The sequence below is a fragment of the Ursus maritimus genome, unplaced genomic scaffold (assembly GCF_017311325.1).
Source record: "Ursus maritimus isolate PB19 unplaced genomic scaffold, ASM1731132v1 scaffold_14, whole genome shotgun sequence".
In the NCBI taxonomy this organism is placed as follows: Eukaryota; Metazoa; Chordata; class Mammalia; order Carnivora; family Ursidae; genus Ursus; species Ursus maritimus.
In genome coordinates, this window is record NW_024423786.1 from 69,472,891 (window position 1) to 69,496,486 (window position 23,596).

General features: G+C 56.4%; 1 protein-coding gene and 1 long non-coding RNA gene across 2 annotated transcripts in view; both read left to right on the forward strand.

Moving 5' to 3' along the window:
- The first annotated feature begins 483 nt into the window (after nucleotides 1-483).
- On the forward strand, nucleotides 484-2,565 carry LOC103658490. The gene is made up of 3 exons (XR_567188.2): nucleotides 484-665; nucleotides 919-1,024; nucleotides 2,433-2,565. It is a non-coding gene; the product is annotated as an uncharacterized LOC103658490 (long non-coding RNA).
- A 1,965-nt stretch (nucleotides 2,566-4,530) lies between these two features.
- Nucleotides 4,531-23,596, forward strand: part of PEMT (phosphatidylethanolamine N-methyltransferase) — a 76,291-nt gene continuing 57,225 nt past the window's right edge. Inside the window, 2 exon segments of the mRNA XM_040630162.1 lie at nucleotides 4,531-4,733; nucleotides 15,448-15,555. Of these exon segments, the coding sequence (XP_040486096.1) occupies nucleotides 4,671-4,733; nucleotides 15,448-15,555 (171 nt within the window). The 5' untranslated portion in view covers nucleotides 4,531-4,670.

Here is a 23,596-nt window from a genome sequence, read left to right on the forward strand (position 1 = left end):
TGCCCTTGCTCTCCAAGAAGAGAAGGGTAAAGTGTGTCCAAAAGGGAATGAAAGGTGCAAAGGCCCTGTGGCTGGCAGCAACTGAGAAGAGGTCAGTGTGGCTGGAGTTTGGAGAGAAAAAGCTGGAATGGTGGACTGCACCTGGACCATACGGGACCTCGGGGGGCCGTGGTGAGGAAGAACGCTTTGCCTTAGTCCTTATAGGAGTAGTGAGGCTTCTTAGAGAGGATGAAGCTTACCTGGACCTCGAAGGATGGATGTGATGGAAAGAAGTAGAGAACGGAGCAGAAACATGATGTGTTCTGAACACCGAATATTTGAGTATGTGCTGAGCCTACACTGGGCTATGTGCTAGGGTTTTTATGTCATTTCCTCCATTCTAGGGAAGCAGGGCTGCAAAGGGGTAAAAGGCCATGAGTGGCTCTGGGCTGGCCGGCTGGAAAGGCGTCACTTAGTCAGCTGTCTGACTATGGGCCAGTCCCTTCCACAGAAGTCAGTTCCCTCATCCGGAAAGCCACAGTAACACTCCCTACCTCACAGGGCAGTTTGCAGGCTTATAAGGGAAGCAGTACCAAGAGCTGAGCCTACAGCTTTGTAAGAGCTCGAATAGCTTAGCGCTTTGTTTCTATGGGTAGAATTTTCTTTTCTGCGGAGCAACAGAGAGGGTAAGTCACTTGCCCCAGACCCACAGCCAGAGAGTGGTGGGGTGGGGACTTCATGGCTCATGGGTTGCTTTGATTTCCTACTCACGGATCCTGTCACCGTCCCCTTTCCATAGGCAGGGTCTATGGAAGTCCCAGAGTCCCAGAGAAGTGATTTGCGCACGGATACGCCAAATTTGGGAGTGGCAGAACAATTCATTCATTCATTCATTCATTCATTCATTCATTTCCTTATTGAGTGCCTGCTTTATGCCAGGCATGATCCAGGTGCCATGGAGAGAATCGTGTATAAAGGGGTAAAAAGCCCCGTCCTCAAGCTCACACTCTACCCCTGGGAGACTGACACCACGTTGCATGAATAAGTAAGCTAAATCAATTTGTTAGATGACTGGAAGGGCTGTGGAGAGGAATAAAGCTGGGGGAAGGGGATGGAGAGTGGAGGGGGAGGTTGACGTGTTCCGCAGGGCAGAAAGGTCATACTGGACCCGAAGGAGGTGAGGGAGGGAGCTGCAAGTACTTTGGAAGGAAGAGCATTCCAGGCAGCGTGTGTACAAAGGCCCTGAGGTGAGGGTGTGCCAGGGGTGTTCCAGGAACAGCAAAGAGGCCAGCAGGAAGACAGCAGTTGGCTGCTCTGTGGACCGGGGTCAGGGAGGCTCGGCTAGTACCCACTCCTTGCTGGAGTTGCCGGGGCCTTAAATGGCTGGATTCAGGTGAGTCTACCCCTGAGCCCTCTTCCCAGCAGTAGGAGATCGTGGAGGGAGAGGCTCCTTCCCGAGTCTGGGGAGGAAGGGAGGGTTTACTCCAGATCCTGCTGAACCTGCCTCTCTCCCGTTCCTGGACCCTGCTTGGGCCAAGTGGGGGCAGTGGGGCCTGAATATAGGAGGGAGGCACTGGGCATTGTGGCTGCAACCCCTCCTTACCCTCCTGGTTTTGAAGAACTCCCGATAATGTGGTTTCTGACCCGCCTTGCATGCTGCCCAGCCTGCCCTCGCTCCCTGCACACCGCCCGCCACCCCCGCACCCCTGCCCAGCCTAAGCTGTCTGCTCCTGCTGGCTTCTCACCCGCTCTCTTCCCAGGAACTCAGTGGGCCCCTGAGCTGGGCTGGCCCTAGACCCCAGGGTGCCCACGAGCGTTATGAGTGTACTGAGTCTCAGTTATGTACAAGAGAGGGAGACAAACATTTATTGAGAACCCACTGTGTGCTGGGCACGTTTGTGCATGTTGCTAACTCTAATCCTTATTTCAGCCTTGCTCAAGAGATATTATTATGCCTCTTTTATGAGCAGTAAATGGATTCAGAGTAGGGGAAGGTTTAGGTTTTATCCAAAGCCACCCAATAAGCAAATGCTAATTTTTGTAATAAAAGCCCATTTTAGTGATTTGCTGGGAGCCAGGCAGCCATATCCCACGCCCGTGGAGGCTGGGGGAGAGGCAGGGGAAGGCCTTGAAGAAATGGGTTTTACTTTTGATCCCTTCATAGCAAGTGTCAAACTCCTGGCCAGAGAGGTCATCAGTGCATGTTTGCCCTGGAGCCACCTGGGAGATAGTCTATGATAATGGCTTCTCATTATCTGAAGAATAATCAAGGGGGAAAGAGAGATAGCCCTGAGGGGAGAAAGGAGCTCTACTTGTTAATCTTCAGGAAGGGTGGCTTTGGGTCTGTTCCATGAATAAACACCCTGCCCAACACTGGAGCAGGCTACCTCAAGAAGTGGTGAGCCTCCCATTACTTGAGGCATGTAAACAGAAGGGACTTGTCTACTTGCTAGGGATGCTGAAAAAGGACTATTCCAGCGCGAGAGGTTGGCCTGGATGATTTCTGCAAGGTCTCAGACCTGGGAGTTTTCAAACGGCCCGGCAGAGACTTCTGCCCCAAACTATCTTGGGCAGGAGGCTTTTGATCGGAACCGCTCCCGCCACATCTGAAGCTGCAGTTGGCCTTCTCCAGGTCTGGGTGTTTTCTCTCCACAGAAAGGGGCAGGGGCTGGATTCGGGCTGGAGGAGTGGATTCCTCTAGTTGCATCAGCTCTGGTGTGACCTCTGACGTTTACCTTTCTTTGTTCCCAGATAAACCAAACAACACACAAACTCATTTTTCTGGCTTAAAAAAACAGTGGGAGCGGCCAGGTAGGTCAGGAGAAAACTGGGGCTTCAGGAAAGCAGACATGGGGTGGGGGAAGGGGGAGTGCCCTTGGAAGCACTCCGCTTGGGCGGGTTCCCCAGAATTGACTCTGGGTCCGGCAGGCTCTGCCTGGACACCCTGAGGAGGGGAGCATTCCTGACTCTTGGCGACGGTGGCCTGCAGGCAAACCAACTTTTGAGCACCTGTTGTGTTCTGGGCCCTGTTGTGGCCAGTGGTAATTACTTCACGTGGGGCAGATCACGGGTACTGAGTTTTACCAACGTGTATTTCCCTTTTATTATTATTATTTTTTAAGATTTCAGTTATTTATTTGACAGAGAGGGAGCACAAGCAGAGGGAGCAGCAGGCAGAAGGAGAGGGAGAAGCAGACTCCCCGCTGAGCAGGGAGCCCAATGCGGGACTCGATCCCAGGACCCTGGGATCGGGACCTGAGCTGAAGGCAGGTGCTTAACCGACTGAGTCACCCTTCCCTTTTACTTTTGAGGAGACCGAAATTTGCCCATAGTCACAGACTTGGCGCGTGCTCTGAAGCCAGCGTCCTTCCTGTCCTCCCTGTGTCCTTGGCGGGCCTGCCCCATCCTAAGGCTGTCGTAAAGGTTGGGGCTGTCTGTCAAGCAGTCAGTGTGGGGACAGGCACGCAGTGGCTGCTCGGCAAATGCTTAGGGCTAAGCTCGAGAAAACCAAGCAGCAGGCCACCTGAATCAGGAAGCAGCTGGCCTTGGAAAAGCCCTGCCTGGGCTCGCAGCTGGGTGGGAGACTGCGCAAATCTGGGATTCTGAGTCTGTTTCCCCATGTAAATTAACACCTGGCTGCAAAAGGGGATCTCTCGGACCTGGCCATCTAAAATCTCACCTGCTTTCCTAAACGTCCCTGCCACTCTCTCCTCCGCCAGTGCTCCACGGATCATCAGCCCTTTCTGGATTCCTGAAGTAGCCCTAATTCTGCCTTGTCTCCTGGCCTTTGCACACACGCTGTCTCTTCCGAATCCGTCCTGCCCCTACACTTCACACGTCTTGCACCTTCTGTGTTCTGGCCTCCCGCAAGGGATCATAAGGCGCTTTGGCTTCTTATCATCTGACCTCGCCCCCAGTTTCTTTCCATCATAGTACTTCTCCAGGTTATAATCCTTTATTCATGTTTTGTCTCTTCTGTTAGGAGACAGTGAGGGCAGGGACCTGTGTTGTTCCCTACTGTACCCGCAGCACACAGACGAGTTCAGCAAGTACCCGGTGAGTGAACCAGAGAATGAATGAACAAAGGAGTGGAGGAGGTGTCTCTGGCCGAGCCAAAGAATAGGGAGGCCGTGGGGGCGGGGGCCCAGGGTCCCGAGGAGTAGCCTCTGCAGGAGGCTACAGGGTGTGCTCGGCCCGCACCGCCTCTGGGCGAAAGCAAATCTCGGAGGGGGGCGGGGGACCCCGAGCCTGGGCCAAAGTCCAAGTCCGCAGGGGGCTGCGCAGGAAGCTACTTAGACCTAGGACCCGCAGCCGCCGGCTCCGAGCCCCGCCGCCAGCCAAGCACAGGGAGGCCAGGTCAGTCGGCGGGCCGGGTGCGGGAGCCGGGGACGGAAGGGTCTAGCGGAGAGCCGCCTCGGAACTGGCGGTCACCGCGCGTACGACCCTGGGGCTGGTCGCTCTCGGCTCCTCGCGATGCCGTCGCGAGCTCGGGACAGCCGCGCCTCGCGGGGACGGGGAACTACATTTCCCAGAAGGCCGAGAACTCGGGGTCACCGGGAAAGCGCCCCGGGCGGCACAGCTTCCCGGTACGACGGCGCAGCTTTGGGGGCGAGTCGGCGGCCGCGAGGCCCCGGCGGAGGCCCCCTCGAGGTGGCCCGGCCGAGCGGACTTGGCGGCCCGGAGCCGAGCCAATGAGCAGCTCTGTGGCGGGGCCCGACTGCTGCGGCGGCCTCGGCAATGCGGACTTGAGGCAGGTACGCGCCGGCCGCGGGGCTGCGGAGGCAGGGCGAGGGCTCGCGCGGCCGGGTGGGTCTTCCCGCCCGGGGCCGCCGCCGCCAACGCCCGGTGGGCGGGGCCCTGTTGCCAGGCAACGGGGGCGGGGCGTGGCGGGGCGGGGCTGCGTGTTCGGGGGCGGGGCGCGCGCGTGTGCGTGTAAGAGGCGGATTGCGTGTGCCAGAGAAAGGGTTCCCGAGTGTGTGTGCGCGTGTGTGTGCGCTCCTGGGATGGTGTGGTCAGAGTTGCCCCGCGAGTGTGTGTTCTGAGTGGGAGTGTGCGGGACTGGAACTGGGCGTGCAGGCGTGGGAAGGAGGCCGAGCAGGTGTGTTTGGCACCGTGCGTGGTGCCCCATGTGGATGCGTGGGAACTGGGAGGCCCCTGCCGCAGTTCCGTCCCCCTACCCGGGCTTGAGGCCAGCTCTGCAGAGAAGGCCCGAGAAAGGTTTGCGCCCTCCCCCTGGCCTGAGTTGCCTGCGCACCGTCCCTCCTTCCCGGGTAGACGTGTGGAACAGAGTTGACGACCTCGAAGCGTTGTGCCAGGATGAGGTGGGACGGGCCCTGGTGGCTGGAGAACCCGGCTGCGTGGGGCCGCAGCCCCCTTGCAAAGTCATAGGCCAGAGAGTTTGTCTTTTCCTGGTGTCTCTCTGTCCAGGCTCCCCCTTGCAATGGCTGTTCCTCTCCTGCATTCTCCCTTCCGTCAAAGCTTCCTTTTTTCCACCTTTCCACCTTTTTCATCAGTCAGCCACTCTTCGTGGAGCCTGGGAGCTCCATCTCCGCCTGGAGCAGAGCCTTCTTTAATCTCCAGCATGTTCCCCTTTATTCATTCACTGATCACAGCCAGTCTTTGAGACTATAAGCCTGGGAACATAGAACATTCTCTGAAGGGGATAAAACTGGTCAATGTTTTAGAGAGTAGCTGGGAGAGAGGTGGGGTTGAAATCCCTGTATCTGTGAGGAGGTGACCCGTGGCCTGAGACCCAGTGTGATAAGCTCTGGTCAGCGGGGACAGGGCAAAGGCCTTCAAGGGGGGAGTATTCGTCCAAGGAGCAAAGAGAAGGCTAGCATCTGACCCTGAGAGGGTGCAGGGTGAGTTGATAAGTGGGAAGCAGAAGGGAGGAACAACAGCCTCGCGCATGAGGATGATGGTATCCCATGGAATCCTTAGAAGCTCAAACTGCAAATGGCCATTAGAGAATCTCTGGCCCCACACGGTCAGTGATGAGACTTTTCGTGTTGTTTTTTTTTTTTTTAAGATTTTATTTATTTATTTCACACAGAGAGACAGCCAGCGAGAGAGGGAACACAAGCAGGGGGAGTGGGAGAGGAAGAAGCAGGCTCCTAGCGGAGGAGCCTGATGTGGGGCTCGACCCCTGAATGCCGGGATCACGCCCTGAGCCGAAGGCAGAAGCTTAACGACTGCGCCACCCAGGCGCCCCAAGACTTTTCGTGTTTTCTACCAGAGCAAATCTCCGATGAAAAGGGGCACTTGGAATGCCTGGCTTAGGGGGTGGATGCTTCCTGGATGAATGACTCCATGGGGAAGGGTAGGTCACATTAACTTGAGGTGGGACGTCTTCGAATCAGAGGCTGCAATGCAAGGGGGCAGTGGGCCCAGCACAGGCCCAGTGGAGTGTTAGGGTGCTGCCGGGTCATCTGAGCAAGGCCTGTAGTTCTAGACCTACCAGCAGGAGTGAGAATCAGCCATGGGGAGGGGAAGGTTAACTGGGTGTGTGTGGGACGGACTTTTCTGCTCTCTCCCTTACTCCAGAGTGTGATGGGGGAACTGGGAGAGCTTCTGGGGACAAGTCAGGTTGACCCTAGTTCACTAACAACACCAACACCAACACAACATTATCATGTATTTGTCGTGGTCGTTCTCCTCTGTCTTCAATCAAAATCTCTGGTTTTAAAAGATGCCAGTCAGTCCCTGGCCCAAGTGAGCACCAAGGTTTCTTTTCACTTCACGGGCAGCTGAGCTGCAAGGTCTCAGCCTGCTCGTCCGGCGCCAGCTGATAGGAATGCTGTGTGTCCCATTTATCATTTAAACTTCTCTAGTAGCCGCATTTTAAAAAGTAAAAAGACATCGGTAACATTACTTTTTCTTTTTTTTTTAGGATTTATTTATTTATTCCAGAGAGAGAGAGAGAGCACACATAGGAGCAGGGACAGGGGCAGAGGGAGAGGGAGAGGGAGAGGGAGAGAGTATCTCCAGCAGACTCTCCGCTGAGCGTGGAGCCCCACAGGGGGCTCGATCCCATGACCCTGAGATCACGACCTGACCTGAAATCAAGAGTCACATGCTCAACGAACTGCCACCCAGGTGCCCCGGCAATTAGTTTTAAGACTATATTCCGAACAGTGCACCCCTTGGGTACAATGCCCTTAACCAGCTATTTTCTGCGTCTGTTCCAGCTGATACGGAATTTTGGTTTTGTTTTTAATTAAAAAAAAAAATCACCCTTTGGGATGAGGCGTGTACCCGCCGTGGCCTCGCTGACAATGGCCTTTTGCAGCCCTTTTGCCCTCCCTGCCATGGGATTCCAAAGCTTGCCCCTCGGCCTGCCAGGGGCATGAAGCAAGCTGGCTGGTGGCTGGATGGCAGCAGGGACTGCCAGTTTGCCTCAAGGACTCAGAAGGTGGTTCCGGCTCCAGTGGAGCCTAGGGGTGCTGGCTTCTTGGAGAACCCAGTCTGGCAGGGCATAGTCGCGTGGGCCCCTTTCATGCCCTTTCCCATATGGACTCACCTGTTCTCATGAGCAGATGTGTGGTTTCAGTTCGTGTAGGTCTCAAGAGGTGCCCTTCATTTTCTGATCTGTAGATCGGGGATAGTAAACAGGGCTTAGAAGGAAGACCAGAATGAGATGAGGGTGTGGAGGAGCTTTATAGATTGTCAAGGGTAGCCCACCGAAGGGCGGTCTTCAGAAGGCAAAGCCCCTGTATTCAGAAAGCTTCAAGACCAAGTCGGGGGACAGGCCTGTTGAGTTGCACAGTTCCCATGTGCTATGGGAGCCTCACTAAACCCTTAGGAGCAAAATCCCAGTGGCAGACGTGGGAGGTCTTTACTGCCTTTCAGGGGGAAGATGTTTGCCTGCTATACAAATTGTTTTGAAAAATCTTTGGAAGCTATTACTTTGTTAGAATAAGTAATAGTCCATTTGATTGGATGACTGATTTTGGGAAGTTCTCAAGGACCTAATTTTTATCTTTGGTATTTTGGGTCAGAGTCAAGACAGCAGGGTAGGGGCTTTCCTCTGCCTCTCATTGTAACCGTGGGCAAGTCACTGAACCTCCTAGAATCTCAGTTTCTTCTGCTCCTGTTGAGATGATCACGTGGTTTTTCCTCATTTGGCTGTTAATGTGGTGAATGACGTTGATGTTTTGATGGTTGAACTAGCCTTGCATTCCTGGGGCGACGCAGGATCCTGAGGGGGTGTCCTTTGCATGTATTGCTAGGTTTGCTTTGCTTTTTTATGTTGTTGTTGTTGTTGAGGATTTGGGTGGCTCTACTCATGAGGAATAGGGTTTGTAGTTTTCTTGTCGTCTCTTTGTCTGGTTTTGGTATTAAGGTAATGCTTACCTCTTCGTGTGAATTAGGAAGTATTCTCTCCTATTCTGTATTCTGGGAGAGATTGTGTGGAATTGGTGTCTTTTCTTTCTTAAATGTTGGTAAATTCATCCAGTGAAATCTTCAGGGCCTGGAGCTTTCTGTTTTGGAAGATTTTTAACTGTGAATTCATTTTTTAAAAATAGACATAGGACTATATGTCGAGTGAATTTTGTTAGCTTATGTCTTTCCGTGATTGGACCATTTCATCCGAGTTGTTGGCTTGTGGTCATAAGCTCCTTTATTACCCCTGTAATGTTTGTGAGGTCAGCGGGGAGGCCCCCCTTTCATTCTTGGTATTAGCAATTTGTGTCTTCTTTTTCCCTTGGTTGGTATGGCTAGAGGTTTATCTACTTTAATTTTTTTCCCCAAAGAACATGTTTCGGGTTTGATTTTCCCTCCTCTGTTTTCCTACTTTCAGTTTGATTGGTTTTTGCTTTTATTTTTTCTTTCCCTAATTTCTTAGGGGCGAAGCTTATATTACTGTTTTGAGCCTTTTCTTCTTCATTAATATAACTCTTACCTCTTAGCCCTGCATCCCACAATTTCTGATACATTGTATTTTCATTTTCATTCAGTTCAAGATATGTTAAAATTTCCCTTCCAGCCGGACTAGGCTGGGGTACGCCCTGCGCTCTGCTCTGTCTCATTAAAGGCAGGGCTAGGTGTCTGGTAACTTCCCAGTGAAGGTCAGCTGGCTTATTGTTACTGCTTTTAATATATAACATGTATTCAAATAAATATACACAGTAGCATCACCCGAGTGGGGTGTGTCCTGGGCCCTCGAGGGTGAGTGTAAAGAAAAGGGGTCTGCAGCTCACCATCAGGCAGAGGGGGTGAGAGAGGGGACCCAAGGCGGAGGAGATGGGGGCCTTGAGAAGCGCAAGACCCGCCCATAGGTGCCACTCCCAGGAAGGGGCTCGCTTTGGCCCCGCTGATGAGGGTGCGCCTGAGCTCCCAGAGCCTTTTTGCACCTGCTGGGGTAGAATGAAGAGTGATGACCCTCTTCCCCTTTCCTGAAAGGAGTTACAGATTTGGGGAATTGGAGCAGCTGTTGCCCACTTCTTCTTGTGGGGTTTAGGCACACTCGAAAGCAACGGTGTTCTAGAAATTGTCTGTGGCTGACCACCACTGCATTGTGATATGTTAGCCAACTTCCTGTCTTGAGAGGTTTCCAGGGCTTGCGTGCCCTCAGATCGCAGTGTGCGTGGAGGCGACAGTCCTTGGATCTGTGCCCTCTCTCTGCCTTTTCCTTAAGATGCGTGTATTCCCAGAGGGCCCCTCCAGGAAGAGGCGAGATGTCTGTCTGCTCTAGCTAGTCAGCTTTAAGCAAACAGAGGGAGGGGACAGGACAGCCTCAGCCCTGGAAGCACCCTCTGCACCTTGTACTTTCGCGCCCGTTCTCCCCTCTGTCCAGAACGTCAGCTTGGGGGCGGGAGGGATGTGGTCTCATCACCCCTGCTTCATCAGAGGGACACCCTGGGCTGAGACTGGTCAGAGGAACCCTGCCTGTGGTGGGGGTGATCCGACCCCAGCTCAGATTGTGAGCTGCCCAGAGACCTTCCTCTGAGCCAGATGCCCCCCTCCCCCCACGCAGAGTAGAAAAAATGAGGTTGGGGGACTGCCTTAGTATAAAACTCTGAGGAGAAGGACTCTGGCACGTTCATTCTTGTGTCTGTAGCCTGTGTCGGACACAGAGCTCTGACCAAAAGTTGCCCAATCAGTATTGCCTGATTCAGCTGAGAAAGCCAGGGGCACTAGGGGGTCCCCTGGGAAAGGCCGAAGAGGCTGTGGTGATGAGTCGTGCTGGAGGACCCCCTCCCCTCCGGCCCCCACTCTCACCCCGTTCCTCCTGCCCTTTGCGGTATGTGGTGTGTGGGTGCCACTGGCGATCGATGTGACTTTGACTCTCTGGGCCCTGCTGTTTGTTAGGATGTCACAATGTGACCCTGGGTGCTGTTGACCCACAGCAAATCATCCCCTGAAGTGTCCTCAAAGCCTGCAGTGAAGTGGAATTGCTATGAGCCGCTTCCTTACCAACTCGTAGGGTTTCAGCAGCCGAGCCCATTCATCGGTGACCTCAGTGGAATTATCCCTGGTTTCGGTAGGTAGCGCCTGTCCTCTTTTCAAACACAGAACTCTGCGGTCTGTGACCTTGGAGCGGGATTCCATTCTTAGAATTACCCAGGAGAGAAAGCCAGGACTTTTGCTGCTTTAATAAGGTTGGGGTGGGGGAGGGTGGGGGGGGAGGAGGACCCTTCCCTTAATCAAGGCAGCCCACGGGGGTGCAGGGGTGACCGAGGGACCTGGGATCCGGGACCCTCCTGATCTGCTCGGGTGGGGCCCGGATTTTTTGTCCTTTTCGGCTGATCCACTTTTAGGAGGGGGGTCCGCCCTTTCAGGTGGGTTTTGGGAGGTGACAACAGTGAGGCTATTGGACGTTCAGGTCTCTGGAGGAATACCACTGCGGACCATTAGTCATTCTTTCCTGCCAGGCAGGCCCTTCTCCAGGCAACGCAGATCCCCCACTCTCAAGGTGACCCAGGTGACTGGATACTTTCCTCCCACCGAGACAGTTTGACCCAAGGGCACTGGGACCTGGTGGGGGGTGAGGTTCTAGTTTTAACCAGTTCAGTCCTAGTTGGGAGCTGGCTTGATGTCCTTTGGCTGCCAGCTTTGGCTGGTGTTAGCTTGTTAACCTGTAAGTGCCTCAGTTTCCCTTCCCTCAACTCCCACCAAAGGTGAAAGCAGCATATTTCTCCTGCTTGTTTGCCCCGTCTCTCTGGGATAGTCAAGGCTTCTCCTTGCCCCACTGGCCGCACTGGCTACAGCATTTCTAAGTCCTGACAGAAAGGCCCAGTCTCTGTCAGGAATCCGGAAGGGCTGGTCTGGCCGTGTCCTAGCTCTGCCCCCTCTGCCCGTGATCTGGGGGTTTCGTTCAGTCTTCGGCTTTCTTTTCTGCAAAGTCGGCATAGCCATGGTGCTTGTCAAGACGAAGTGTGTGAACCTTAAACAAAGGCTCTTTGATCTTGTTTTCTGGCACTGGGAAGTTTCTTGCAGGAGGGTCTTGGTCCTCAGACCCCCCCCCCCAGAGTGTCGCCTCCCTAGTGGATTGCTCAGAGTGACAGTGATTTGAATCCTTAAAAACACCTTCAGCATTTCCAGCGGATTCTGTTTCCCCCAACGGCCGGTGGGGAAATAGGGGACACAGTTCACAGTTCCCAGCGCTGAGGCCCTTGCAAACCTTCCTCTCTGGGGAAGTGTCATTTACACACAGTGAAAGGCACAGACCTTGTGTCCAGTTGGAAGGTCTAACACGCAAGCTCCTGGCTAGCCAGGCTCCAGCTGAGATGGGGAGTACTTCCATCACCCCCGGAAATGCCCTGTGCCCCTCCCAGCCAGCGGCACCTTGCTTCCCCGGGCAGCCACTGGCCCGGAGTCGCTGAACCGTTGGTCCAGTTCTCTCCTGCTCTGTGTCCTCAGGCCAGGGTTTCCAGCCGTGACCCTCTGGCCATCCTCTGCACCCTCTCTCCAGCTGGATGCGTCCCTGCTCTGGACCTCACACTTCACCCTCTTTCCTCCGGCTTGGTCCGCTCAGCGCAGGGTCAGCCTGTGGGACGGGGGGATAACATTGAGGGCATGCCAGCTTTGCCTGGGATTTGGGATTTCTTATCCTCTGGAAGGTGTGCGTCCCTTAGCCAGCCACTAGCTCGCAGCCAACAGTGGCGAAGAGCTGGGGATCCCGGGACAGGGCACGGGGGCGGGGGCGGAGGGGGGGCGGATATTCCGCTCCGCTCCGCTATGTGATAATTCAGAGGGCAAGCCTGGGTCTTAGAGGGCCTTTTGTGGGCAGCTTCTGGTGGACGGTTGGTGAGGATGCCCGATTTATGCAGTTGCATAAAGGGGGCAAGTAGGATCTGGAGGGGATGATGGGTAGTGGAATTGGGGGTGGGGGCAGGGCTTCGGGACTGCTAGTAGCCCCCTGGTGCTCCTCCCTACACTCAGCTGTACACCCTAGGGACTGACCTGCCTTGAAGAGATCCCAGCCCCGGGGTTTCTAAGGACCCGAGAGAGCCCGATCCTGTCCCTGGTCTGGCCATCCCGCCTCCCGCCAACGCTTGTGAACGCTGCTTGATTTCTCAGCGTAAAAGGTGCCATAAAAATATTGATGAAGCACAATGCCTGGGCAGCTGGTGAGTCTGTGGCCTTAGAGGTGGAGGGATCTCCTGGCCGCTGCCGGCCGCCCACCTGCAGCATCTCCCCAGCGGCTGCTTGGGCAATTTCCTGCCTCCAGTTTGAAGCCAGAAGGGAGGGGATCAGAGTCCCAGGAGCATGGGCAGCTGAGCTGGAGGGCCCTTCAGAGATGTACCTTTAGCCTCTGCTTTTTACTGATGATGAAACAAGGGCCACCGTTCACTCAGCAAACATTGACTCTCTGTGCCAGGTGGAAGACTCCAAGATGGAGGAAAAAATGGCCCCCGCCTGGAGGGATGAGTATGAGATAGGGACAGATAACCAAATAATCGTAATAGGGTGTACACTAAGGACAGCCATGGGGGAAGGTAGACAAGGTGCTCCTGCTGGGTCTTGAGGGGTGAATAGGAGTTCGTCTGGAGGTGTCAGAGGGAGAGAGAGGATTTCAGAGCAGAGCCACCGTAAAAGGGTCTAGAGCGTGATGTTTGGTGTGAGTGAGAGGGCGGGGCAGGAAGGACAGCCGGTGAGGGGGATGCAGGTGAATTCATCACCTGTCGGTGAGTGCTGGGATGGGTGAGCCCAGTACAGGTGAGGAGGCCTGGGTCCAGAGCGTGGCAGGAAGCGAGGCATGGGAGGCTGGCTGGGACTAGAGTGCCCCATCCTGAGGGCAGGGGGGACAATGGGGTCAACAGACAGATTGGACTCCTGCATGAGAGCGGGGAAGTGTCAATGGTGGGCAGGCTTTGGCTGGGTGTTGAGGGTTGAGCTGGGGACTGGGAGCAGGGGCAGTGAGGCAGGCACCACTCTGGAAGTGGCCGAGCAGGACCAGAGCAGCACTCTGGAGGCTCCCCAGGCCAGCGCTCCTTCCATCCCTCCCCGGGGTCTCCTGTTCCACCAGTCAGGCCCATCGCAGCCTCGCAGTGGGCCTTGCAGTCGGGTGCTTAATAAATGTTTCTTTTCAAACAGAAGGTAGAACACCCTTTGGTTCAGTGCCAGGCTCTAGAGGCTTTGGGGCTGAGGTGTGCCCTCTCCCTGCAGGGTGGACAGCCTGTTTTGAGGCCTGATCCAGCTGTTTGGTCCTTCACGAGTGGCTTAGCCTCTCCTGGTGTGTTCTTCAGGGCAACTTGGAATTTCCCGTCACGGCCCCAAGATTTGTGAGGTGCTCACCCCGAAAGCCTAGAGCCGAGAGCCGCCACTGCTCTGCCTGAAAGGCAGGGGGCCTCCAGGGGCGGTCTGACCTGGGATCAGAAGAGAAGGAGGCTGGGGGCGCCTGGGTGGCTCAGTCGTTAAGCGTCTGCCTTTGGCTCAGGGCGTGGCCCCGGCATTCTGGGATCGAGCCCCACGTCAGGCTCCTCTGCTGGAGGCCTGCTTCTTCCTCTCCCACTCCCCCTGCTTGTGTTCCCTCTCTCGCTGGCTGTCTCTATCTCTGTCGAATGAATAAATAAAATCTTTAAAAAAAAAAAAAAAAAGAGAAGGAGGCTGGAAGACAGGGTGTGGGGTTGCCTGCCTGGTGGGTGTCGGCAGGGCCCACAGGGTACCCAGAGGCTGCGGTCAGCGTAGGGCAAGGCTGTACTTCCAGTGTCACTCTTCCCTGTTTGCTGAGTGGTTCCCCCTTTGCCGTTGTTTATTAATAATGCACGTGTGTGCTCACGTGGCCACTCTGTCCCTCAGCCATTTCATCCACACGCTCATGTAGCAGTGCCTTTGTTGGCTCATTCATTCTTAGCTCTGCCCTTGGTCCCTCCGAGGTGAAGGTTGCCCTTGGCTGGGACAGGAGGCCCACACATGTGAAGGGCGCACCAGGCCACATCTTCCATGCTTGGTGACATTCCAGAGTCTTCCCACTGTCTTACAGGAAGGGTGTCTCTATGCTGCCCCTGGGGGACATTGGGGCCTTGTGTGGAGACATTTTTGGTGCCACTGGCCCCGAGTGGGTGACGGCCAGGGGGGCAGGGGACGGCCCTGCACAGGGAGGGCTCCAGCCCCACGTGGGGACCGTGGAGGGCAGGAAACTGCCGTAGATGGGGCAAGTAGCGTGAATCTGGTATGTCTCTCGCCAGTCTCTTTTTTAAACACGCACATAGAAAGAACATTTAGTACAATGTGTAGTGTGTTATTTTCTAAAAATGTATGTATGTGTATATGCTGTGGGAAGTCTGCTCCTCGCTCTGTTCATTCGGCATTTTTGAGAGCGTCACAGTTGGCACATATGGCTAGTTGGCTTAAATTCTGTAGCTTAGCTGCCTTAGGAATGGGCCCCCTTCTAGGTAGCCATCTTTCATAGATGGACGGCCACATCGCTCATCTTTTTCATTGCAGGCACACACGCTTTGCACACTCACGTGAGTTTCTCTGCGACAGGCGCTCGGGAGTGACACTCCTGACAAGTAGGAGCAGGCCTTTGGGTTCACACCCTCCCCAGCACTCAAGACTGGCCATCCTTAGGGTTGGCGGGAGGAGTCAACACTCCTGCTGTTTTAGTTTGCATTTACCTGGTTGCTAGGGAGGTTGAGCCTCCGAAACCCTCTGCATGCTCGGTCCCAGTCACAGCACCTGGTGACCCAGACCTTGGTCCCGGTGGGGTCACTGCCCCGCCAGGGTGCTGGCCGCTGGTGATTTCCTTGCCGAGCGTCCCCGCACGGTGTTCCCATGCGGCTCCCCGGCCACCCTCCGGGCAGGGCACGACGCGGCTGATTGGGTTTCGGCTTTTTATCTTCTGTTTTACGATTACACTGCAGTACCCTTTGCTGGACGTGCTTGTGCCCCAGACTCCCGGCGTGTTCCCAGAGGGTAACTTTGTTTCTGAGTTCTGGGGGCTTGGCTCTCCGTGTCCGGGTGCGGGGGCCGACCGGGGACTGGGCGGGTCACCCGCTGACGCTGGCTCTGTCCCTGCAGGCAGACCTCTGCGTTATGACCTGGCTGCTGGGCTACGTGGACCCCTCGGATCCCTGCTTCGTGGCTGCCGTCCTCGCCATCACTTTCAATCCGCTCTTCTGGAATGTGGTAAGTGCCCTTAGCACGGCACTGCCTGGGCTGGCTGCACGCATGGACAGACGGATGGCTCTTCCCTCCCCGTGTCAGTCTCTGGCCAGTGCGGAATCATCCTTTCTGTTTCCCCATCGAGGTCAGAGCCCAGTTAGCTGATGCTGGCCAGGGAAGCCCCTCATTCTGGGGATCCCACAACATGCTGGCAGCGACAGTCCCGGGCCACTGCTGGGCTGGAACGGGCCAGCAGCGCTGTCCTGTGATGTGGCGGCCCACGTGCGCCTCGGCGATCTCAGTCTTCTAGTGGCTGAAATTAGATGCTCTGCTTAGGGGTTCCCTTCTCTGCCGTGCTGCACAGTCAGGCGGCTTTCTTGTGAACCCCCACCCCCTCCGATGCGCTCCAGAAACGTGATTAGTTTTTCCTGAACAAGGCTCCCGGCGAAATGGTTCGCACAGCACTGGACTGAGTGTACGGGGAAGCAAGAACGAGCTAGCAAGACGCGAACACAGAAGAGAGAGCAGCACCCAGCTCTTCTGTGGGTACGGGGGACACTCAGGACTGAGAGCTGGCGTGGGACCAGGCTGTGTGGGGAGGGGGCCCCGAGCCCTCTGAAGAAGGTGGGGGAAGGGTGGACAGTCCCTCCGGCTACCAAGGTTCTCTGCGATGCCTCCTCCTGCACCAGCGTGTGGGGGAAGCTCTTGGGGTTTCTGGAGGGATGGAAGCGGGTGGCAGTGGTGCCCCTAGGGCTGCTCCTGCCCTGTGCCTGTGCTTGGGTTTGCTGATGCAGAGCCGCGAACGTCCTGTGATCACCCTTGAGGCTAGCCCGAAGAAGAAGGCCAGCCTAAGCCCTAGCAACACACTGTTCCAGACTGTTTTCATTTCGGGTGACCACTTGGTTCCAGGGGTGGAACATGACATGTTTTTCAATTGGTTTATGAGTTAGCGTCTTTTTTCTATCTGGGGTGGGTGGGAGTGGGGTGGAAGCGGGACTGTGCTTCTCGAAGAGGCCACATTCCGAATGTGCCGTCTCTCTTGTCCTGAACACGCTGGACCCACCCTGAGCTGGTTGGTGTAGGCCTCCGGCTGCAGGGGACCTGAGGGAAGGGAGGAGCTCTGAGGGACAGAGGTTAGAACTGGCTTCTTTGTCTAAAGCCATTCTTGGACCCCCGCCTCAGTCTACATAGGACTGCCCCCCCCATGTCTGAGCTGGCCCTCCCAGCAAGATCTGGTCTCCCTGTGCCCTTCTACTCTCCGTTCCTTCTCCCCCATCCCTGCTCCCACCCCCACCCTTCCTCCTGCAGCACAAGCTGGGTAAAACGGGTATGTGGCAGGCTGGAAAAATGGTCCCCAAAGATGTATGTCCACATCCTCATCCTTGGAATCTATGAAAGTTACTTTATATGGCAAAAAAGGGGAGCTTCGCAGGTGTTAAGGATCTCAGGATGGGGAGATTGTCCTGCAGTATCGGGGTGGGCCCTCAGTGCAGTCACATGTCCTTATAAGAGGGAGGCAGAGGGAGAGGAGAAGACACGGGCTGTGGAGACTGCGATGATGTGGCCGCGTCAGCCAGGGAAGGCCGTGCCCACCAGAAGCTGGAAGAGGGGAGGGATGGATTCTCCCCTAGAGCCTGGGGCTGGGGGAGGGGGGAAGGAAGGGGAAGCGCTCCTCTGCCTGCACCTTGATTTGGCCGAGAGATGCTGATTTTGGATTTCTGGCCTCCAGAACTGGGAGAGTGTGGATTCCATCGTTCTAAACCACCTAGTCCGTGGAAATTGCCCACAGCAGCCACAGGAAGTGGGTGCAGGGCCCCAGAGAGGCTGTGAATCTGTGCTGGAAGGGCTGGCAATGTGTTGGGAGTGTGCAGTGCTCGCCCCTGTCCACGGTCCATGCCTTGCGGGCCTGGCTGGTCTCCCAGCGCTGGGGGCTCGGCTTGCCCAGTGCAGGGCGGGTCCCCAGGACAGTTCTTTATGCACAAGTCCTTTGCGTTATTTCCTGTGAATCCTTCCAATGGTATGTTTTTGCAAGTTTGGTTTGTTTTTGTTTTAGGGTTTTATTTGTTTATTTGAGAGAGGGAGAGAGAGAGAGTGAGCGAGCCCCACGCACTCGAGCAGGGGAAGGGGTAAAGGGAGGGGGAGAAGCAGGCTCCCCCCTGAGCAGGGAGCCCAATGCCATTCGGGCTCCATCCCAGGACCCCGGGATCATGACCCCAGCTGAAGGCAGGTGCTTAACTGGCTGAGCCCCCCAGGCGCCCCTGCAAGTTCATGCTAAGTCACGCCGTGACCCTCAGCCGCGTGGTCAGGGTCCTTAAGATTTGGGAGACGGGCAGCTCATAATCTGTGTTTGTCATGAGGCTTTTTTTCTTTTGTTACAGTGTTTGATTTGCTTTGCTTTTGAGAAAGTTATTCACTGGAACAGTCTGCAGTCGTCTGTGGGAGGGAGAGCTCTTCAGCGGGTTCGGAGTGGGAGCCGTTAGGGAGACACACTGTGGTTTAGCGGGCTGCTGCTGGCCCGGCCGTGGCCAAACAGGAAGAACCGGTCTGGGTGGGCCTGGGCTGGCTCGGTGCATGGGGACGGGGTCCCAGCCCAGGAGCAGTTAGCCAGGGGGCACCTGTGAAAGCGCCGCATGAACAGTGATTCAGTGGTCCTGAGAGCTGGTCCTGGGCGCGACTTGCCTTGTGCTGAGTGAGTTTCCCACAGCATTTTAGTTGATGGGCAGGGCGAAGGCTGTTACTATCCCCTTTGGAAACCAGGCCCCCGAAGAGGTTCGCTCATTTCTTCAGCTACTTATCAATGGCCCACCACATGCCAGGCACCGGCTGGCCCACCACATGCCAGGCCAGGCTCCCCATCCTGAGATCCTCAACACCTGAGTTCTAAAGGAGCTGACGTTCTAGGAGGGGGACACTGAATGAACTCACATACCACCATACGCGGGATGGGGTTGGGGGACGGTGAAGCAGCTGGTCAGGGCAGGGGTGAGCTCTGAGCAGAAACCTGCCCCCACGTGGGAGGGAGCGAGCCCTCGGGGTATCTGGGGAAGAAGAAGCGACAAGTGCAAAAGTCCTGGGTGATTTCAAGGAAGGGCCCGCTGGCTGGAATCCCACTGAGCGAGAATGGAGGGCAGCAGGTCAGAGAGCGGGCTGGCATAACAGTAAGGGCCTTGTAGCCGTGGGGAGCACGTGGGGGGGGATTCTGAGCGGGGGAGCGGCCTGATCTGACTCCGGTTTTCTAGGCTGCCGTGGGCAGAGGAGAGCAGATGCGGGGTGAGGGCGGGGCTGGAGGCTGTCACGGTGCTGGAGGCCCAATGGTGGCTTGGACCAGAGTGGCACCAGCGGAAGTAGCAGAAGTGGTCAGATGCTGGGCACAGTTTGAAAGCCGGAAGAGCCTACAGGATTTACCGTGGTTTGGTGGGGAAGCGCCGGAGAGGGGAGGCCCGCCAGCTCCAGTCGGGACCCCAGTGACTTCTAAGAACTACGGATTTGGTCTTCAATCTGGCTCACATTTCCCCAAACCCTTAAAATTTCCTAGGTGTGGAGTGCCTGCAAGGTGCCTTTTGTGATGTTAATGAGGTGACGCTAGCCCCTTCCCCCACCTAAGGACGGGGGCGGGGCTTGTTGCCAGAGGAACCAACCACGTGATTGGGGAGGGGCGGGGAGCTGGAGGTTGAGTTGTCAAGGGCCAATGATTGAATGAGTCGCCTCTGTAATGCAGCCTCCTTGAACCCCATAAGGATGAGGCTCGGAGATGGGGCGCCTGGGTGGCTCAGTAATTCGGGCGTCTGCCTTCCGCTCAGGTCATGATCTCGGGGCCCTGGGATCTAGCTTGGGCTCCCTGCGTGGCGGGGAGTGGGCTTCTCCCTCTGGCTGCTGCTCCTTTTGAGTGTGCTCCTCCTCTCTCTGAAATAAATAAATAAAATCTACTTAAAAAAAAAAAAAGGATGGGGTTCGGAGAGCGTCTGGGTTGGTGGACACGTGGAGATGCGGAGAGCGTGGCGTGCGCAGAGAGCATGCGCGCTCTGCACCCTTTCCCGTCCCTCGTCTTACTCATCTTTTCATCTGGGTGATGATTCCTAGCCTTTAATATCCTTCGTCATAAGCTGGTGGTCAAGCAAATAAGCAGGTTCCCTGAGTTCTGTGAGCTGGGCAGAGAGTGTCAGAACTGAGTGGAACTGTGGGACACCCAGCTGGTGTCGGAGAATTGGCTGGGTGCGTGGGGACAAAACCCACACATCAAAATTGGGTGCAGAATTGGCCGAGTGGGACAATGGAGGGGCTGAGGGAACAGAGCTCCGTTCTGCGCGCATCTGGGAGATTCTGGGGGGGAGACCTTGGGAGTCTGGAATTGAGGGGAGCGGAGTGGCTGGGGTTGGTGATGACGCATGAGGCCACGGAGAGTGGCCCAGGCTGAGTCTGGCCTTGGACTGGCGCCTTCCCGTTGCTCCAGGGCCCGCCTTCTGCCTCCCTGGGCCTGTGGCTTTTGGAAGAAGCTACAACGTTGGCTGGAGGGGCCTGCCCACCTGTCAGAGCGAGCATGTGGATGTGGGGTACCCCCTCCCCACCAGCACGCACCCTCATCTCTCTCTCCTTCCCTCCCCCTCTGTCCCCGCAGCCGGTTTTGATCTCCTGCATTCCGTTAGAATCCTGCTTCTAGAGTTTCAACGAGCCTTGTTGCCTTCTGCTGTCCTCCTGTCGGATCTTTGGGGAAACCAACGCCGGTGACCCTCACAGTTTCTTGTGACACTGTTCTCCCGGGGCCTCACACTGCTCTTCTGTCTCGCTCTGCTGCTCCTGTGAACAGCTTTGCCTCATTCATTCATTCACTCATTCATTCATTCATTCAACAAATGTTCATTGAGGGTGCCTGGGTGATGCCGTTGGTTAAGCGTCCGACTCTCCCTCTTTTTTTTTTTTTTTTTTTTAAGATTTTGTTTATTTATTTGACAGAGAGAGAGAGACAGCCAGCGAGAGCGGGAACACAGGCAGGGGGAGTGGGAGAGGAAGAAGCAGGCTCCCAGTGGAGGAGCCTGATGCGAGGCTCGAACCCAGGACCAAGGATCATGACCCCAGCCGAAGGCAGACGCTTCACCGACCGAACCACCCAGGCACCCCTAAGCGTCCGACTCTTGATTTCAGCTCAGGTCATGGGGTCCTGAGATCAAGCCCTATGTTGGGCTCCGTGCGGACCATGGAGCCTGCTTAAGATTCTCTCTCCTTCTCCCTTTGCCCCCCCCCCCGCCCCAAAACAAAACAAACAAAATAAGGAATGTTCGTTGGCCAAGAACCCTCTGTGTGCCAGGCACTGTGTGAGCCCATGGAGCCAGGGAATAAAGCTGCATGGTCTCCATTGTTAGAAATCACAAATAATTAAAATGGTAAAAAGGTCAGGTGCTACAGAGGGACTAATTGGGGCTTTTCCCTTTGTCATCGTGTCTCAGTCTCTGGCCCAGAATCTTCTCAGGGTACCAGCACCTCGGGTCCAGGTGCTGTGGTCCCGCGTGGGCATGTCCAGGCCCCAAAGGGAGCTTGCTGTTTGAACTCTGGCCAGCACGGGAGTGTGGGCTGTGTGCGCCCCTTCCAGGGGTCTGGTGCAGAGATCCAGGGGCCGGCCTTCAGTCCTCCCTCTTACGCTCCCTCCAGGCCCTGTCCTCACCAGTCGCCTGCTCATCTGGTCAACACTGCAGCCTTCTAGCCAGGCTCCCCAGCACTCCCTGCACCTGTCCACCTGTCCACACTGCGCACTCACTCCCTCACACGTTGTGAACACAGGCCAGGGCCAAACCGCCCAGTGCCCCAGCACACTCTCAATTGCTTAAAGGCGCCCCACACATTCCAGCAGAAGGTGTGAGCTCTTTCCCTGGCCCCTGAGGCCCCTCTACCGGGCATCCTGTTGCCCAAAAGCCCCATCGTCCTGGTCCCTGCCTTTCTCCGTGACTCATCCTCTTGCTGACAGTGTCCTTCGTACCTGTGCCGCCTCTTCCAGGCAGTCTTCCCTGCTTCTCACAAACCCCCTTCCCAGCCCACCCTCCCGGCCTGGGTCCCCAACGTTGGCATTGTTGACGTTTTGGGCCATCCTGTTCACTGGGGGGTGTTTAACGACGTCACCTGCCTCTACGCACCAGGTGTCCTGACAGTCTCGACGGTCTCCAGATGTTGCCAGGATCCCTGAGGGGCACAGTTGCCCTGGTTGGTCTGAGTGCAGCAGCCCTTTGTGCCCGCTGCTTGTGTCCTGTGTTCCCTTTGGCGTCCCTGCTTGCCCCTTGGCCTTCCCCTTAGCCCGGGTGTTCGAAGAGAGCCCCTGCCTTGCGCCCCTGTACCCCAACCCTGGCCCATGCTGGGCACTGTGTGCTGTTAGGAAGGGCAGAGCTCCTGCCTCGCCTCTCCATGCTCGTGCCCTGCGGCACTGGCATGGACAGACCTGCAGCCAGTGTCTACTGGCTTCTCAACAGTTGGCCTCTTCCCCAGTTTTCTGGGGTGGCGTCCGTGGAGGAGACCATGTCCATCTGGGCCATGGGCACGTGCATACTCTGACTCTGCGAGGGAAGGGAGCCGCGGGGAGGTGACGTCCGGCGGGCCCAGCTATTCTTGGCATTTCAGTAAAGATAAGATAGACCAGCCCTGTGCCGCTCCAGCTCTGGGAACGCCCTCCGGTGTCAGAACCCAGCGAGCCAGCGCCAGGCTGTTAGGAGGTAGCCTTGAGCTCCCCCGTTATTTACAGAAGAAAACTGCCGTGCTTTGGTGTCTTAACTATTACCGAAGGCAAATTGCTTGTTCGGACGTCAAAGCTGATTGAGACTATCAGTGCGTGGACACCCTGCTAGGTTGGATGCGTTTATGGACAGTGACCATATTGTTCATCTTCTTGTGGGGCCCCTTGGGAGAACGAAGGGGTGCTTCTCATGAGCCGCCTGGGACGGCAGGTGACCGTGGGGACTGTCCTGGCCCAGGTCTCTGCTCCCCCCGGGTGCCTGCTCTCTCACACCCTTGTCTGCTTGCTTGGTGTCTTCTGCCTGAGACCGATCCTTTCGGGGTGTGTGGGCAGCGCCCCCCGCCACCCCCAGCCCTCCCTGCCCCAGGCTGTGTCCTGGCCTCAGTCTCCTCTCTCTGAGTGTGGGATCTACGGCCAGCGTCCGGTGTCTGGGGCAGTCCGGGGCATCTGCGGCAGAATGGCCAACCTGCCTATTGGCCGGGGCTTTCGGGGTTAGTCCTACTCTTTCCGCATCCCCAGAGCCCCTCATTCCTGGGTTGGTCGCCCTATCTGCGGGGAGACACAGCCTCCCCAGAGGGTGAGCTGGGGAGGAGGCCCCTCTTCCCCTCCAGGAAGTAGGGGCACTCACCGCCTGGCCGGGGCAGCGGGGGTGGGGGTGGGGGGTGGGTCCCTCAGCAAGGGGTGTTTTGCTAGCTGAGTGTCTGAGGCCCCTGGGCTGTGGCCCTGGGCTTTGGTGGGAGCCAGGAAGGCAGGACAGTAGGTGGCGCTGTGGGTAAGGGCAGGACAGCCAAGGGCGGGTGGGCTGACACCTTTCCTGTGCATTTGTGGTGTGGCCCCGTTTTCTGGTTGCAGATCCCCAGCCAGCAACCTGTTGGCTAATTTCAGGTGCCCCAGAGGCTCCCCACCCCCCACCCCCCAGGTGGCAGGAAGCTGACCCTGCAGATGCCGCTGGGCTGAAGCAAGGGAATCAGCCTGGTACCTGGGAGGGGGGCCCGGGTCCCATTCCCTGTGTTCACACCCCCTCTGGGCCTTGGTTTCTCCATCTGTGAGGTGAGGACGCCCAGTTGAGGGCCTCTTGAGCTCTGAAACACTGGGACCCATTCACTTTGCCAAGCGCTGCCCTGGGATGGCCCTTTGCTGGGTCCAGGGGAAGAGGACATCCCTTGCCCTCTTGGCACTGGCGCTTGGGCCACCGAGGGAGGGTTGGGTATCACGAGTGCAGCCTGAAGGTCAGAGCTTGACTGATAGTAAAGCTGGCAAGTAGAGAACACATCTGAAAGGCAGGAGACGACAGAGGGGTTGCGAGTCCCCTGGGCTCGCGGGCTGCAGAGGGCCTGCTGAAGTATGGTTGGG